At 32.9% G+C, this 15,926-nt stretch overlaps 4 protein-coding genes across 4 annotated transcripts in view; 2 read left to right on the forward strand and 2 right to left on the reverse strand.

Annotated features, from left to right (window-relative positions):
- LOC104705907 (lisH domain and HEAT repeat-containing protein KIAA1468 homolog) overlaps window positions 1-1,619 on the reverse strand; it is an 8,554-nt gene extending 6,935 nt beyond the window's left edge. The window contains exons 1-3 of the mRNA XM_010422001.2: window positions 1,182-1,619; window positions 569-718; window positions 15-193 (exon numbers count right to left, since the gene is read on the reverse strand). Coding sequence (XP_010420303.1) covers window positions 15-193; window positions 569-718; window positions 1,182-1,380 — 528 coding nt within the window. The 5' untranslated portion in view covers window positions 1,381-1,619. The remainder of the gene's footprint in view (window positions 1-14; window positions 194-568; window positions 719-1,181) is intronic.
- Window positions 1,865-4,272, reverse strand: LOC104705910. Its single transcript, XM_010422005.2, has 2 exons — window positions 3,297-4,272; window positions 1,865-2,790 (listed from the first exon to the last, which is right to left on the reverse strand). Exons 1-2 carry the CDS (start codon window positions 4,109-4,111, stop codon window positions 2,133-2,135), a joined length of 1,473 nt encoding a protein of 490 aa, XP_010420307.1. The 5' UTR covers window positions 4,112-4,272; the 3' UTR covers window positions 1,865-2,132.
- LOC104705911 (stearoyl-[acyl-carrier-protein] 9-desaturase 3, chloroplastic-like) lies at window positions 10,978-14,216 on the forward strand. Its single transcript, XM_010422006.2, has 3 exons — window positions 10,978-11,200; window positions 12,581-13,088; window positions 13,480-14,216. The coding sequence occupies exons 1-3, from the start codon at window positions 11,079-11,081 to the stop codon at window positions 14,047-14,049; spliced, it is 1,200 nt and encodes a 399-aa protein (XP_010420308.1). The 5' UTR covers window positions 10,978-11,078; the 3' UTR covers window positions 14,050-14,216.
- Window positions 14,949-15,926, forward strand: part of LOC104705912 (stearoyl-[acyl-carrier-protein] 9-desaturase 1, chloroplastic-like) — a 2,860-nt gene continuing 1,882 nt past the window's right edge. The window contains exon 1 of the mRNA XM_010422008.2: window positions 14,949-15,265. Coding sequence (XP_010420310.1) covers window positions 15,114-15,265 — 152 coding nt within the window. The 5' untranslated portion in view covers window positions 14,949-15,113. The remainder of the gene's footprint in view (window positions 15,266-15,926) is intronic.

Here is a 15,926-nt window from a genome sequence, read left to right on the forward strand (position 1 = left end):
ACATATTAAGATACCTCCTCATAAAATGTCATAGCGGTAAGCCTGTAACCTGCAAGAAGAAGATATTCTTTCACTGCACAGTTTAAGTCTTGACGTTCATTGTTCTTCAAAGGCCCTATATCTGTGAAGGAAAAATCTTTCTTTTTCCGTTGAATCTCTGGTCTGTTGTCTTCAAACTCATCTGAGTCCAACTCTGAGAAATAACGAACAGTATCAGGACATAGTTTGGTGATTAGGTTGCTATCATGCTGGAATGTGCATTATAAATGATTGCTTGCATAAAGTAAACCCCCTATGCAGATAAATCTCCATGGAGAAATATGAAAGAATAGAGGAGATGGCCTATAGACAGGAACTGAAAGCTAGACTAGCAAATACTTATTGCAGAGAGAACACTATGATTTTAGTCAAAGTAGACTCCCTAACCGGTCGGTCATCACTGAAATTTCTGAAACCCTACCGACTTCATGGCACGAAACATGAACAGAGTGTCTATGCATACACGTTTGTCGAAGTAGAAGACTATGAGACGAGAAAGAGCAGAATACATAATTAAGTTATGGATTACCTTTTGACTTGTCAATAGGATCAGATTTCTTCTGTCCTTCAGTTTTCAATCTTGTAATATCCTCTTGAGCTAGACGAAATTCATATTCGCTGATAGCTAGTTTCTCAGCTAATGCTTCTTTCTCCTCCAACAAACTTTGTGGATCCGCAACTGTATTTCAGGGTAAAAATTACTAGCTATGCTACCAACCATATTGTCCAAGAAAGCCTGAAGCTAAACCAAAAACCTCAGAATGCGACACAAGATACGACATGGTCATAAAACAAGCGGACTAATCACCCTTCAAGTATGATTGTTTTCAAACTTAAACTATGAGAAGAACATCAAATTGCATGCAGAACAGATACATTCTCAGGATTTCTCAATCATTTTCTTGACACCTGTGCTTTTCACAACTTTGAAAACATGTTCATGATCAAACCTTTACAATTTCAACTGCTTTGTGAATTAAGTAAGACCAAATAAGAAAGCCAATTATCATATCCCAAAAAGATCTCTAAAACGTAACGCAGCTCAACCACACTGAGAGGGACGATATAGCAGACAATTTCAGTAACAGAAAAAAATTAACAATGAGAGGCGAATACAAACGCAATGCGAAGAACTGGCGAACCTCGAATTGAATTATACCGAGAAATCTGATCAGGAGGGAAACGGGAAGGATCAGAGAAGAACTCCTTAAGACGAATTGCTTGGGCATCGCGGCCATCATCGAGAAGTTCGTGAAGAAGCTCAAACGCCGTCAAGAGGTAGTTCTCCTCCATCAGGAAGTTCACAAAAAAGTTGCACAACGACGATCGCTCCGCGTCCATGTTTTGTTTTCTTCTTCTGCTTTCACGGGAACCCTAAAACCCAATCAGAGGAAACACCTCCTTCGTTCCAATGTCTCTGTGCATTCCGATAGAGAATAAACTCTCTCGATTCAATCTGACGCGCGATCGGATTCGATTCACCAGATCGTGTCGGTGTTCTCGCCGATGAGTCTCTCCGGAAGAGAGTGACGGTACGAATCACGTGCGACAATGTAATGGTACACCGTGGATTAGTTGAACCCAGATTGTTTAAACGGTGAACTATATGGACACGTGGACGGCTCACATCAGAAGATCAACGTCGTCGTGTGTGCATGCCTAGGCGAGAAAAGTCAACGTTCCCGTTGCTCTTTTTAGCGAAAATAAGAAATTTTAAACTAAGAAAGTGTTTACCCTTTTTGCTAATTGCTTGTAAAAATATGTAAGATAGCATAATCATTCCGCAGCTTTTGAATAGCAATGAATTCTCATCAACCACCACGAGGACAAAACTGAAAGTATTGATATTACTAACTTCTTTATAAGATGTTTTTGGAAAGATTAAAAAAATACCCGTAAAAATTCGTTGTTACAACAAAGTGAGTAAAAAATAAAGTGAAACAAGGGTCACCATGACTGAAAGAGATAAAAAGCAGAAGCATGTATAATATGTATGGGAACCAAAACAAACCTGTAAAACCAAATACCCGAAAGTGCAGCAACATGAGTATGGATTCTTTGACCAAAAAAAAAAGTATGGACTCTTAGTTCTCTCAAGAATTGTGGGTGTGTAACTGACCCAAAGCTTCGGTTAGCATCTTGGTTTGACACTGCGACGGCACTTTAGGAGCTGGAGGCTGAGATTTGTAAATCTGAGCACGAGTTATATCGTTGTCATCGACGTCAGTGTTATAGATGAAAGCATCTCTGCAAGTAGTACTAGGCGCAGCTTCACTTGATGTTTGTACAGATGACTCAACGGGTTTGGCTGGAGGGTAAAAATGTGAGGACAACTCTGGTGCTAGAGGGCTACCGGTGCGGACCACTGGGGAATCAACTAGGTGGGAGTTTAGAACCGTGCCAGAATTCACAGGCGGTGCTTGAACATACCTCGAACTGTACTGATCGACTGGAATGTAGTATATTGGGTATGGCTGCGGCGGAAGCTGATAATGGGTGTGGTTTGGGTGATGGTATGCTGTGGCAGGCAATGGCATAGGTGTGTTTCCGGCAATGTAAGGATGTCCAGTGAATATGACCTGTATATGTTGTTGTTGAGCTTGATTCATAAATGGTGGATACCCGGAAAATGGGATTGGAACTGGTTTGTTTAGCCCTGTCTCGTACAAGTTTGAAGACAACTTGTTCTCCAGAACATGTGAGTGCGTCGGTAGCTCGTGAGAAGAGATTGGGGTGACTGCAGTGTTGTCGCTGTTCATACAGTAAGAACGAAAGGAAAATGGTTATCGGCTACAAAATCGCATTTGAACCAAATGTGACAAGATTGGCATGTGGCATCTATAGCAATACATACAACCCTTACGAACACAGCTCAACTTCAAATACTAGAATAACTACATCTTATGAAGATAACAACCGTCGCTGAATACCACACTAGGAATAACATAAGCCCGGCGGGCGCATAGATGATCAAATTGGGAATTACAATAACACAAGGTCCTTACACAATCGCAAACAAAAAAAAGACAAGCTATTGATTGCCTTAGCCAATGAACTCATTCACCGATCATAGAGACAGCTTATATCACCCAAATTTAACCTAGTTATGCAACACTACCAAAATCATCTATGCCATTTGGCTAAACAATTCCAAAAACACATGCTCATTTCGTTCCCAGACAACAAATGAACAAATTGTGTGAGAGTTTTAGAACGCTTACACCTAAAACTATTCAAGCAGCTAGAGCATAGAATACCTTGTCACCGATTCTACTGGCGCAAATTTGTCCTGCGAATTGACTGTGTTGTCCTCGTCGGTGCTTTTGATCGGAGGCAAATTGCTGGAAGAAACGGAGGATGATGTTGAGCCAAAGGACGAATTAGTCTTGAGCATCATCGACTCCTGTCCACAAATCCCGCCGTTACCATCTCCGCTTCCGCTACTCTCACTATTATTGCGCCCCGTCTGCATCATCTCCGCGCTCTTCAACGCGTCTACGAACCACGAATCAGTCTTTGGGTGTTGAAGCACCGGTTGAGTCGAGTCGTGAACAACATGCTTAGGCTCTTCGATTCCAAGCCAATCGATATCAGTCTCCGCTTTACACTGAGACGAATCTCCCTGAGTCGCACCAGCATCATTCGATTGTGATTTCGATGATGGGAATATAAACAATCGGATTCGCGATTGAGGAATCGAAAACTCGGAGAAGAGGTATCCATGTTCCTCCATCATGATTTGAATATCCTCATCCGTCTCGACGGAGATAAGCGAATCTAGTTCCTGACCAGGAAGCTGATATTTAACCTTGAAAGGATATGAGATTCCCAGCGTAACCCTAAGGTGGCTAACAAGCGCATCGAAACTCGTTTCCGCGGAGGGAGGAACGGCAACGATTCGAGTATCTCCGCCGACGTAGCGCGGCGTTTTCGTCTGCGGAAGTGAATCTATATTACCGCCATGCCTACACATCACCCGTAACTTTCCGTTTCTTCCCTTATTCTTCCATCTCGGCGTAGCAACATTCCCGCCTTCCGTTACGGCGGCGGAAATGGAGGAGACGGTGGTCATGGTGGTACGATTTTGGGGGTTTTTTTAACTTCTGCGGCTTCTTTTTTCTGCTTTTGCTATTTTGTTTGGGGACAAACTCCGTTTATAAGCGGCGAGGTTTTTTTTTTTATCGAATCAAAGCCAAAAGGTGTTGTGTTGTAGCTTCGCTGTGACGGTAACGCTATCATTAAACTGAATGTATCAAGCATAGAATTGTGTTCCCGAGCGCGTGACTTTTAAAACCGGTTTATAACCGGGTCGGGTGTAAAATAATCCAAGACTGGTGAAATTTACCCGACCCGGGTTATATTTCTGATTTATTCGATTTTTTCTTTCTTAAATACTTATTCGATTTTTTTTTATAAGTTTGTTCGATTTCGAAAAAATGTTTAGTTGGTTCAACAATCATACAGAATTGATTCTTCACTATTAGGTTTTGAAACAATATTTGGGTTTTGCTAGTACAGATTAGAAGTGGGCATTTGAGTTTATTTCTGGTTTGGGTTCGTTTTATGTTGGATTCAATTTACAGTAGTTCGGTTTATCTTTTAGTTTGGTTCCAAAAGAAAAACAAAAAATCAATAAGAGGATACAAAAACCAAACTCAACGTCATTTGATAACTGATATCATAAACAAGCAATAGGAAGATGTAAAACAGACACATAATCTATAGATGAAATCCCCTATATATGTTAACAGAAAAGTACACTTTTAAAAAGAGCTATGTGCACTTTTTAGCAAAATACCCTTAATTTTCTACTTAATTATATTAACATGCCATTATATTTTAAACAAAAACAATTAACTAAATAATAATTAGATATATCATCATTCCTCACACAAATTTAAATATCAAATATTAAAACTAATTAAATAATTACATACTATTTTAAAGCAAAATTTCACTAAAATTTACTTACAAATATACAAGTCAAAGTTATATTGATTTCTTAAAATCAGTATAAGTAAAATATTCTAAAAACACTATAAAAACATATAAATTAATATAAAGTTAATAAAAATAAAGAACATATAACTTATTAACATAATCATATAAAAACAAAATGTTATTTTTTATGTTAGTATTATTACCATTCCCTTTATAATAAAACGGTTTATAATAAAACGGAAGTACACAACATTGTTTTGTAGACTATATAATATTAATAAATTGGTTACAAATAGGTTATAGATTAAGTTTTATATTATTTATTTAGTTTGGATTTATTGTTTCCAAAAATCTTAAAGAGAATATTCTAAAAAATCATTTGATATCACCTAACTTACCATATTATTTATTTTTATTAAATTATTCATCAAACAAAATCATTTGATATCTAACTTAACATATTAATTTGTTAATTATTATTATATTTCACCTCTCATTTTTATATATGAGTCTATTTTGTGAAACAAATAAATTATCATATTATTTCTTATAATTAAAAAATAGTTTTATTTCCGGATATACCATAAGTTGAATTTTTAAAAACAAATATAAATGATTCAATCTATAAAATATTCAATTTTTTTAATATTATTCTTTAAAAATAATATCTATTGAATTAAAATTTTACTGAGTAACAGGTCAAAATTTGAATATTTCAATTCAATTTCATACTTTTTTGTTGAATTTTATAATTTTATATAATATAATAAACTTTAAATAATTTATTTTGAAATATTTTTAAAATATTGAAACTTGATATTAAAGTTAGAAACTATAAACACTCTAAATTGGTTTGTTATAACAATGTCAATAATATGTCACTATAATATGAAAGAATTTAAAAAACCAAATATATTAAAACAAAAAGTATAACAATATATTAAATTACTCATAATATAATAAATAGCTTTTTAAAAACCTAATTCACAAAATTATGTCTTATAATGACATTCAAGTCATGAGATATAATATACATTGTTGAAATAACTTCACGTACATAAACTAATACAAAATATTAAAATTTTATTTTAAAATAGGAAATATACAAAATTTTGTATAAAATAAAATTTAACCAGTGTTATAGCATGAGTACTTATCTAGAATCATTAACAATATAAAACTTACAAAATAAGTGTATTTTTCAAGTTATCATATTTATCATATAATTTTATTGCATAATATTTTATCCAAAAAAACTTTTAAAAATAATCACATAAATTCTATTTTATAAAAAAATTACAATGTAAATAAAATGAATTTCAACATGTGCTCTAGCACGGGTCTTAATATAGTAATAATTTAAATAATAAGCTTTCTATAGTTATTGTAATTGATTACAGAAAGAAGTATATTACCCCTGAATTATCTCCAACTCATTAAAAGAAACTTAATTCCCAATAAATATAGATTTATATATATTCATAAATAAATATAAAAATAGCAATAAATTAGGGGATATCATGATGTGTGATTATTTATATATATCTAAGTATGTAAACTAATTAATCTCAATATTTAGATGGGGCTATTGGTTCTATGATTTTAAAGGATTTGGAAATCTAAACAAAAATCATGTGTTATTCAATCATTGATTTTAAAATATTTATCAAAATTATGTGTTATTGGTTCTATGATTTACAAATTCTTGTTAAAATACCATGTTATTCATTTAATGATTTGTTTTTGGATTTTAAAATCCACATTATGTTTTAAATGGATTTGAAAGTGTAAAATAGAAGGATTCAAATCCAAGGATAAAACATGTTATTTCAAAATCCATGTGTTTTGATTTTTAGAATTTACAAATCCATATGGATTTAGAAATCACCTCTCCAATAACACCCCTAGTGTCATTATTCATTAAAAATGGAAATATTGATAACTGAATAGGAATATATGTTCTAATTGTATATTCATCTATGTGCTATTATAAATAAACTTAGTACCCAAAAAAAATTATAATATATTTAAAATGAGTGACTATTAGATTATGCAAAATTGTTATAGTTACTTGATAAACCATAAATATAAATTTGATTTTTAAAACACAAAAATATATATATTGCCATAAAATTGTAACATTTTATAAATATTTTCTTTACCACATTCACATATTTCATGGGTGAAATGTATTCTTACACGAATACGTTGATTTTGGAATTTCATTAATTTATTCATAATGATTTTTTTTGGTAATAATCGGTCATTTATAAAAAATATTAACAAACCGACTAACTCAAAAGATTTATATAGCCTAATCAAAAAAAATAAATCAATAAATAAGATTATCTTCAGAAAACTTAGTTTAGAATCTGATTGTTACTAACATATAATAAAATTACATAATTAGACTACCGAGTAATTTAGTATATATTGTTATGGTTACGTAAGAAACATGCAAAATTGTTATGATTACAAAATAAAACATAAAAATATATGAATTTGATTTTTAAACCACATAAAAGACATGTTGCAATAAATAGTAATATTTTATCAATATTTTCTCTACCATAAAACCTCCTACACATTCAAAGATTTCACGGGTGAAACATATTTTTTACACGAAAAATACAGCTTTGAATAAATAAATAAAAAATTTTAGTTACATATTATGTTTGACACAAACAGATATTGTTCTAGGAAAATAATTTTACTTATAATAGTTTTCTTTAAATCGATTTATCCCGCACATAGTGCGGGTTGTTACTTAGTTGGTGTGTATTCATCCATGCACATTTAGAATGATCATGAATTTTGTGTATGACAAGATAAATAAATATGCTATTTTAACATTTTAAAATATATAAACATAATATCTCAGAAAAAATAGTAAAATTTTCATGACTAATAACTAAAAGATTCATAAGTGAATAAAAAATAAAAATAAAAAAATATCACGAAATTTCAATTCTCCTATGCAAACTTTTCAGACTTTACTTTTTCACTTTCACGTTTTTATACCATTATTTTACAAAATAAAGTAACATATTTAAATTTAAAATTTATGTAACGCTTATATATTACAAATTAATATTGAAGTTAACTATAAAATTCTCTAGTTACCTAAAAAGAAGCTCAAAATTGTTTTATGTTCCATAAACGTAATCAGTAATGTTATAAGTTCCAGTAACCTTTCTTTGTGATGCAATTTTCGAGTGCAACAAAACTTATATGATAGTAGGGTTTTCATTAAATCGAACAATCGCAAATCTGTAATAGAATGCTAAAAATCAAAAGAAAAATAAGTAACAAAATTGAGAGGATATATCAATCAATAGTGTTAATTAAGTTTTTTTTTGGTAAAATGGTAAACGTTAATTAAGGTTTGATATTCAGTCACTCAATGTTACAAAAACCAAATTTTGCTTTGCAACAACTTTATTTTCGACTTCGAGCAACATAACATATAGACCGTCGGTTACGACTTTACTCCTTACTAGGATACCTTATTATGTTTTTCATTTAACAACAATATAACATTTCTCTATTGGGTTACCAATTTTGGAGTCTCTATTTAATTAATGTTTAGTTGAAAAAAAAAACAATATGACATTTCTGGTCATAAAATTATTAAATTTTTGTCTACGTTAAAACCAATTTTTTTTTTTGTTTATGTCTCTCTTTTTTGGTCTTTTTTTCTTCAGCAAAAATGAATTATATTAATGAATGATAATAATCGTTATACAACTGATTTGAAAGCCAATTAGGAGGTGGAAAACACCCTAAGTAAAAAACACCAAAATTACAACCAAATTTTGCTAAATTATGAGCAGAGTTGTTACAGTCTCTTAGAGTAAAAACAAAATTTGCAGCCCTAAATTTTGATGACCAATTCTTTATATCCTGAACAATGTTGTCAATTGATACATCGAAGTGTTTGCCATTCAACATTTTGGTTAATGTCTCATTGTCGCCTTCAAAAATAACATTTGTTAAACTTCTGATGCAACTTTGTTGTGTTGATGCTAATAAGGCCTTTGCTTATGCTTCTAGGGGTGACGTAGCATATCCTAGCATTGCGGCTCTCCATCCTTGAGATACACCGTTATGATCTCGCAGTACCCAACCACATTTTGTTTGATTAGTGTTATGATCAAAAGCTGCATCATAGTTGCATTTTGTGAAAGGTGGCGGAGGCTTTGTCCATTTTTTCCTTATTTGCAGATTGCCATGGTTGGTTCGATGACAATTGATGTTGTGACAGTAGTTCCATTCTCGTGTATTTGATTTGGCACGGAGAAGAATAGTGTTTGGTTTATCCTGTTTTCCTTCAAAAACAAAAGAGTTTCGACTTTTCCATATATGCCATAATAACCAGAATGGAAGAAGGTGCATGTCCGTTGAAGTTCTGTTAGTATCATGATAATCAAAGACAGCCTCAATGAAAGTTCCAACATTCGAGTATGTAGTGTAAATCAGAGAGACAGGGATATTAGATATTCGCCAAATCGATTCAGCAAATGGACAAAGGAAAAGAATGTGTTCTATAGTTTCATCTGCCTAAAAACATTGCGGACAAATTGGGTCGAGGTTCATTCCACGAGAGCCGAGTCGGTGAGGGAAGGTAGAGACTTTGAGAGTGTACGCCAAAAGAAGTGTTTTATTTTAGGAAGAATTTTAAGTTTCCGAATCTTTCTTTTTAGTTCAGGTGAACCATGAGGAATATGTTGGAGATTGTTTGGTTGATCAGGGTTATGCATTGATAACCAGTAGCTTGAGGGAACTGTGTAATCACCATTTCTGTTATAATGCCAAATAATTTTGTCTTGTAGATTTGATTGAGGAAGGTATGTGTTTGTTATATGATCTCGATCATTCTCCGATATATGTTCCATTATCTTATCCATATCCCAATGACGATGATCTCTATGAAGAGATATAAGAGCATTTACAACGGGTGAATTCTTTCCGTTACTCATAAAAAAAATATTTTATTCTATAACTAATAGAAAAATGACATGTGTAGAATCAAATTTAAAAGCGTTGCTTCTCCGAGAATTTTGAGAACGATTCTCTCTATTTTTCTCTCCCTTTTATATTATTTAATTAATTTTTAATAAAAATTTTTTTGAGAAACAACCGGTTGAGCAACGCCCGTTGTACATGACCTAAGGTCTCTCTTTTTTGGTCTATTTCTAACTTTGAGAACATATTGTTTCAATAGAAACGACAGTAGACAGATAAACAAAGAAAACAGTATCCACCATCATTTTATTTATTTATTTCGAAAACTCTCATAAAATTTTGACTACTAACAATCATAAATTGCATCATATATAATCCACAATTCCAATTTCCACATATAAATAAATGAGAAATTCTAAGATATGAGACATTCTAAGAAATAATATTCTTTCTTAAGAAAAGTATCTCAGAAAAGTAACACCACAAAAATTTGGAGTACACCTAGAAAGGTTCCTATTTTAGAATTACGTAACACGATTAATTAATTAAGCGCGACAATGATGTTTTATCGACTAATTCTAGCTCGTAAATATCAAAAGATAATTACTACGTGCAGTGTTTTTTTTTTTGTTTCATATTTCAGATGTTTATATAAATTATAATTAGTGTTTTTTTTTGCGTGCTAATTATTGAGAAACGTTTTTTTCTTTTTGGTAACAAGAAAAATGTTGCTGTTTAAGTATTTCATTTTCTACGGCGAGTTTTCATATATTCTTTACGGAAACAATGGCTTTTTCTACGGGAGTTATATATATATACATCGCATTAAAGTTTGATGAATCATCCAAATAATTTAAAACAAACGAATACCATATAAGAGTTAAAACGTAAACAGATGTCCATGGTTGCTTAGTATAATTAATCACAGGTGTGAAACTAATCAATAAGAGGACAGAACACTCCAACTCTAGTCAACTCTTCTTGTGTATATATATATAGAGATATATATTCCTTCTTCTAACCGCACAACAAAGTACACAAAGAGAGAGAGAGAGAGAGAGAGAGAGAGAGAGAGAGAGAAAGAATCGAAGAGATCTGTTGCGGAGAGAGAAAGAGAGAGAGAGAGAGAGAAAATGTCCATGGCTTTGCTTTTCACATCGCCGGCGATGAAGCATAAGCCGGCGGCGATTACTTCTTCTCGCCGTGAATCTTCTCGTCGTCTTCGAGTTTCATGTGTCACCACGAACCCTCCTAGGTACCATATTCTCTTTAGATCTTCGATTTTTTTTTCCTTTTTTTTTTTGTTTTTGTTTTTGTGTTTGTTTATAGACGTATATGAACATGAATTAGATATGCTCTTAAGCATATATAACATAATCATTCTGAGGTTTTAGCTGTCTTCTATTTAACATGTTATTGATTTTCACGGGATCTAAATCATACCGTCGTTTTCTGAACACAAATAAATAATTAAATAAAATCATTCCACTAGTTTCTTTAAAGTTTTTTTTACTCACGAGTCACTGAGTTCATCGATGTATTTCATTTTATTTTGTTGTATATATTTCAAGATTTTGTTATTCACGATCGGAGTTCTTAATGTTTATTATATACAATACATATATGAGCGGCCATTCATTATTGCTATGTCCAATGGGACTATAATACTGTTTTTAAAGTCATTGGATTCCATGTATCTTCTTCGTTAATCCCATTATTCGTATTCGTATCATGATGTCAACTTTTTTTTGGTCCACCTGATAACTTTTTTTCATATTGCAGAATCACTATGCTTTTTATATATACATATACAAACTTTATGTGTGTGGGTGTGCATGTGTATGTGGGTGTGCATGTGTATGTGTGTATGCATAATTTGGTGATTTGCTTCACACGATATCATGACATTAATAAGGTGACCTTAAGACAAACAATATATAGAGATAATTTTGATTGTATTATAAATTAATTACGGTTCAAAATTTTATTAGGCAAAGTACATTGTATACTTTAATATTCTGGCTTGTTTTTCTTCACAATTTTACCCCACCATGCAAAATTATTGAACAAACGTTGTTGTTTTTTTGTTTGTTTCTGGTAAAAATTGTACAGGCGTTTAGTTGATATATTTAAATCAATATCCCTCTATATATATCAACAACGTCCAAAAATTCCAATCTGGATATGGTGACACAACGCCTTCAACTAAACACGATAGGACTAATTGACCAATCAATATCATCAACATTTTTCTATATTCAATAAAATAACTTAAAAATTGCAACTACAGTCTAAAACCTTATTTTTATTTTACATTTTGTGATTACGTGTGTAAAAAAATACATGAATATCTCTAATGGAGTTTATGTCAAATTTCCATGTTATTACCAGAAAAAAAATCTTTAGCTTTCTTGTTAAATGACAACGTAACAACCACACAATTCCTTTTCCAAAAATAGTTGTTTTGACATACCTATCGAGTTTATTGTCATATTTATCAAGTTTTACTATAAGTGTACTATTTACGCTTTTATAGTTTTGTACTCTAAAAGAGATATCGCAAATCTCTTTCAAAGTACACAGGACCCATTTCTGTTTGATATTAATTTTTTAATTTATTTGTTTCTGTTTGTAGGCAAAAAAACGAAACATGCAATCAGTTTCGACCTATCAAAGAAGTGAATAACCAAATAACATACACAATACCGCAAGAGAAGCTGGAGATCTTCAAATCAATGGAGAGTTGGGCAGAACACAAACTACTACCTTATCTCAAACCCGTCGAAGATTCATGGCAACCACAAGACTTTTTACCGGCAGCGGAGAACGACGAAGAATTCTACGACCGAATGAAAGATATCAGAGAGCGAACAAAAGAGATACCAGACGATTACTTTGTAGTTCTTGTCGGAGATATGATCACAGAGGAAGCACTACCAACATATCAAACGACGTTGAACACACTTGACGGCGTTAAGGATGAAACCGGTGGGAGTTTATCGCCGTGGGCGGTTTGGATTAGAGCTTGGACGGCTGAGGAAAACCGTCACGGTGATTTACTCAACAAGTATCTTTATCTAACTGGTCGTGTTGATATGCGACATGTTGAGAAGACTATACAATATCTAATTGGCTCTGGTATGGTAAGTATTCGATTTTTTTTCTTATATCCTTTTCTTGCATGGTCCTTCATTTTTTAAGTCATATTAATTAATATGAATTTTAGAGTGTTCCTTATAAGTTTATTACATGTTTTTAAAACTTTTAATAGAAGTTAAAAACAACAAAAGTTTAGTATTAATTTATTGACATTGATTTGTAGTTTTAGATTTTTCTGTATAAAAATGATTTTTTTCATAAATTTTTCATTTATTTTTGTGGCGATATTAGTTTTTTTTTCTATTGATATTTCTCTATTTTAAATGAGGAATTTAAAACTTTAATAGTTTGTCAATATTGATTTGTGATATAAATAAATTATGAGTTTAATTATTTATAATTTTTGTTTTGTTTTTTTTGGTCAATGGCTTATAGGATTCGAAGTTTGAGAACAATCCATACAATGGATTCATCTACACTTCATTCCAAGAGCGAGCTACGTTCATCTCTCACGGCAACACGGCGAGGCTAGCCACAACCTACGGCGATATCACCTTAGCGAAGATCTGCGGGACGATAGCCGCCGACGAGAAGCGACACGAGACAGCGTACACGAAGATCGTGGAGAAGCTGTTCGAGATAGACCCCGACGGATCGGTTCAGGCGCTGGCGAGTATGATGAAGAAACGGATCACGATGCCGGCTCATCTAATGCACGACGGAAGAGACAACGATCTGTTCGATCATTACGCAGCCGTGGCGCAGCGGATTGGAGTTTACACGGCGGCGGATTACGCTGGGATACTCGAGTTTCTGTTGAGGCGGTGGAAGGTGGAGAGTTTGGGGTTGGGGTTATCGGGGGAAGGGAGGAGAGCACAGGATTATCTGTGCACCTTGCCGCAGAGGATCAAGAGGTTAGAGGAAAGAGCTAATGATAGGTTCAAGCTTGTGTCAAAACCTTCCGTTTCGTTTAGCTGGGTTTTTGGTAGAGATGTGAAACTATAGAGAGAGATATTATTAAAAATAGTTAACAATGAAAAAATAACCAAACAAAATAGTATAAATAAATAAACTATATATGTTTGTCATCCAAATTGTGACTTGTGGATGTGAGTAACCAAACTATGTACGTTCAGTTGTAATATTTATATATGAACATCTCACAATTTTAATTTTGTTCACTAAAACGTCTGTGACTTCATTCATATACGTCGTTTGTGTATTTTATTTGTGTTTTTGTGTTGTAATTATGATAGTTTTAAGATATTCCCCGTCTGAGTAAGTATTGTTAATTTGTTATGGTGAACGGCTTACGATATATGAATGCACATTCAATCATATCTTCCTCGTGAAGTTTTTATTAACTTTTAGAATGATTGGTGAGAGAGTCTCCTTCAAGATGACCCATCTACATCGATCCTCGAACCCACATCGTTTGCAAAAAATGGAGGAGACGAATCAAACCCTTGTGCTTCCAAAAACATTATATCGATCTCGATCACTATATGCAGCGATCCATCCCGAACCGATCAAAACATTAGCATCTCGGAAACTCATGGTCATAAGAAACGTTTATTGTTACAACGATATCAGTGACAATGTTTTTCTGTTTCTTTCGACCGTCATGACTCATACTAAAGATCTTTGTCGCGTAATATGATTTTTGCTTCGACAGCATGATGATATCACACAACAAGTATATCGTAAATACGACAAGCAATGTCGCGTTTCAACGACTAAGGCTGCATCGGCGGCCCATGGGCCTATTAGAATTTATTGTTTAAACAAAATAAGGACAGAAATAGATAAAAACAGGTGTAGAAAATGGCAGTGATGTAAAAAAAAGAGCTATTGCAATAAATGTACACTTGCTGAAATAATATCACGTTCCAGTTTTTTTTTTTTTTTTTTTTTCATTCTTCTGAAATTGATCGTTTTGTTTCTTCACCTTTGCTTTCTTTTGTTTCTCCCTCCTTAAATAACCTAAGCATACCACTCTGTTATCATCGAAAATTTCTTATTTCGTTCTGATTCTCCAATCTCTTTTTTTTGTTTGTTTGGTTTGGCTAATGGGAACTAAAACAATGGCTATGGCTATTGCTATGGATCGGATCGCTTTTTCATCACCCTCATCATTTTATCATCGTTCTTCTCATCATCCTCATGGCTCTAGATCCTCCAGAGTTTTCATGGCTTCTTCCACTATCCGTTCCATTTCTACGTGAGTTTCTGGCCTTATTTCAATTTTGCCTCCTCTGTTTTTTTTTTTTTACCCTGATCAATATTTTTTAAAAAATTATGNGGGGGGGGGGGGGTTCAGTATGCGCAGCGATAATCATGATCTACATTGGATTTTTTAAATAACCTCTTTGATTCTGCAAAACTTGTAATCAAAATGTAGATTTATTTCGTTTTGTGATTGCCTATGGTAAACATATATATACGCTTGTGTGCTCTGTTCCCACGTATCTATGAACAAGAAGAAACACTCGTTATTGTAGTTCTTAATATCTTTGCTTTCTGCTGAATATGTTAGAAATGTCTAACAAAGAAATCTTTTGTCATTCTCTTACAAAAACAAGATTAATCACTAGTGTGATAACATTTGCAATTCTTTGAAATAGTACACACTTCTCAATATGCATGCATGGATTGTTCCCTATTTTTTTTGAAAAGAAAGTATTATTTAATTTGGTTGTTGGCCTATCAGGACAATGTTCTCATCAATCCCTTCTTAAATTATTGCTAGTGTATAAGAATAAAAGTCACATTCCGCAGGCTTTTTAATATTGTCTTTGCATTTGGTAGTTGGAGTTTTCTTCTATGTTTTGCATATGCATACATCTATGTCTGTGTTGTTTTTTTTTTTTTTTTTTTGCACT

The sequence above is a fragment of the Camelina sativa genome, chromosome 8, assembly GCF_000633955.1.
Source record: "Camelina sativa cultivar DH55 chromosome 8, Cs, whole genome shotgun sequence".
In the NCBI taxonomy this organism is placed as follows: Eukaryota; Viridiplantae; Streptophyta; class Magnoliopsida; order Brassicales; family Brassicaceae; genus Camelina; species Camelina sativa.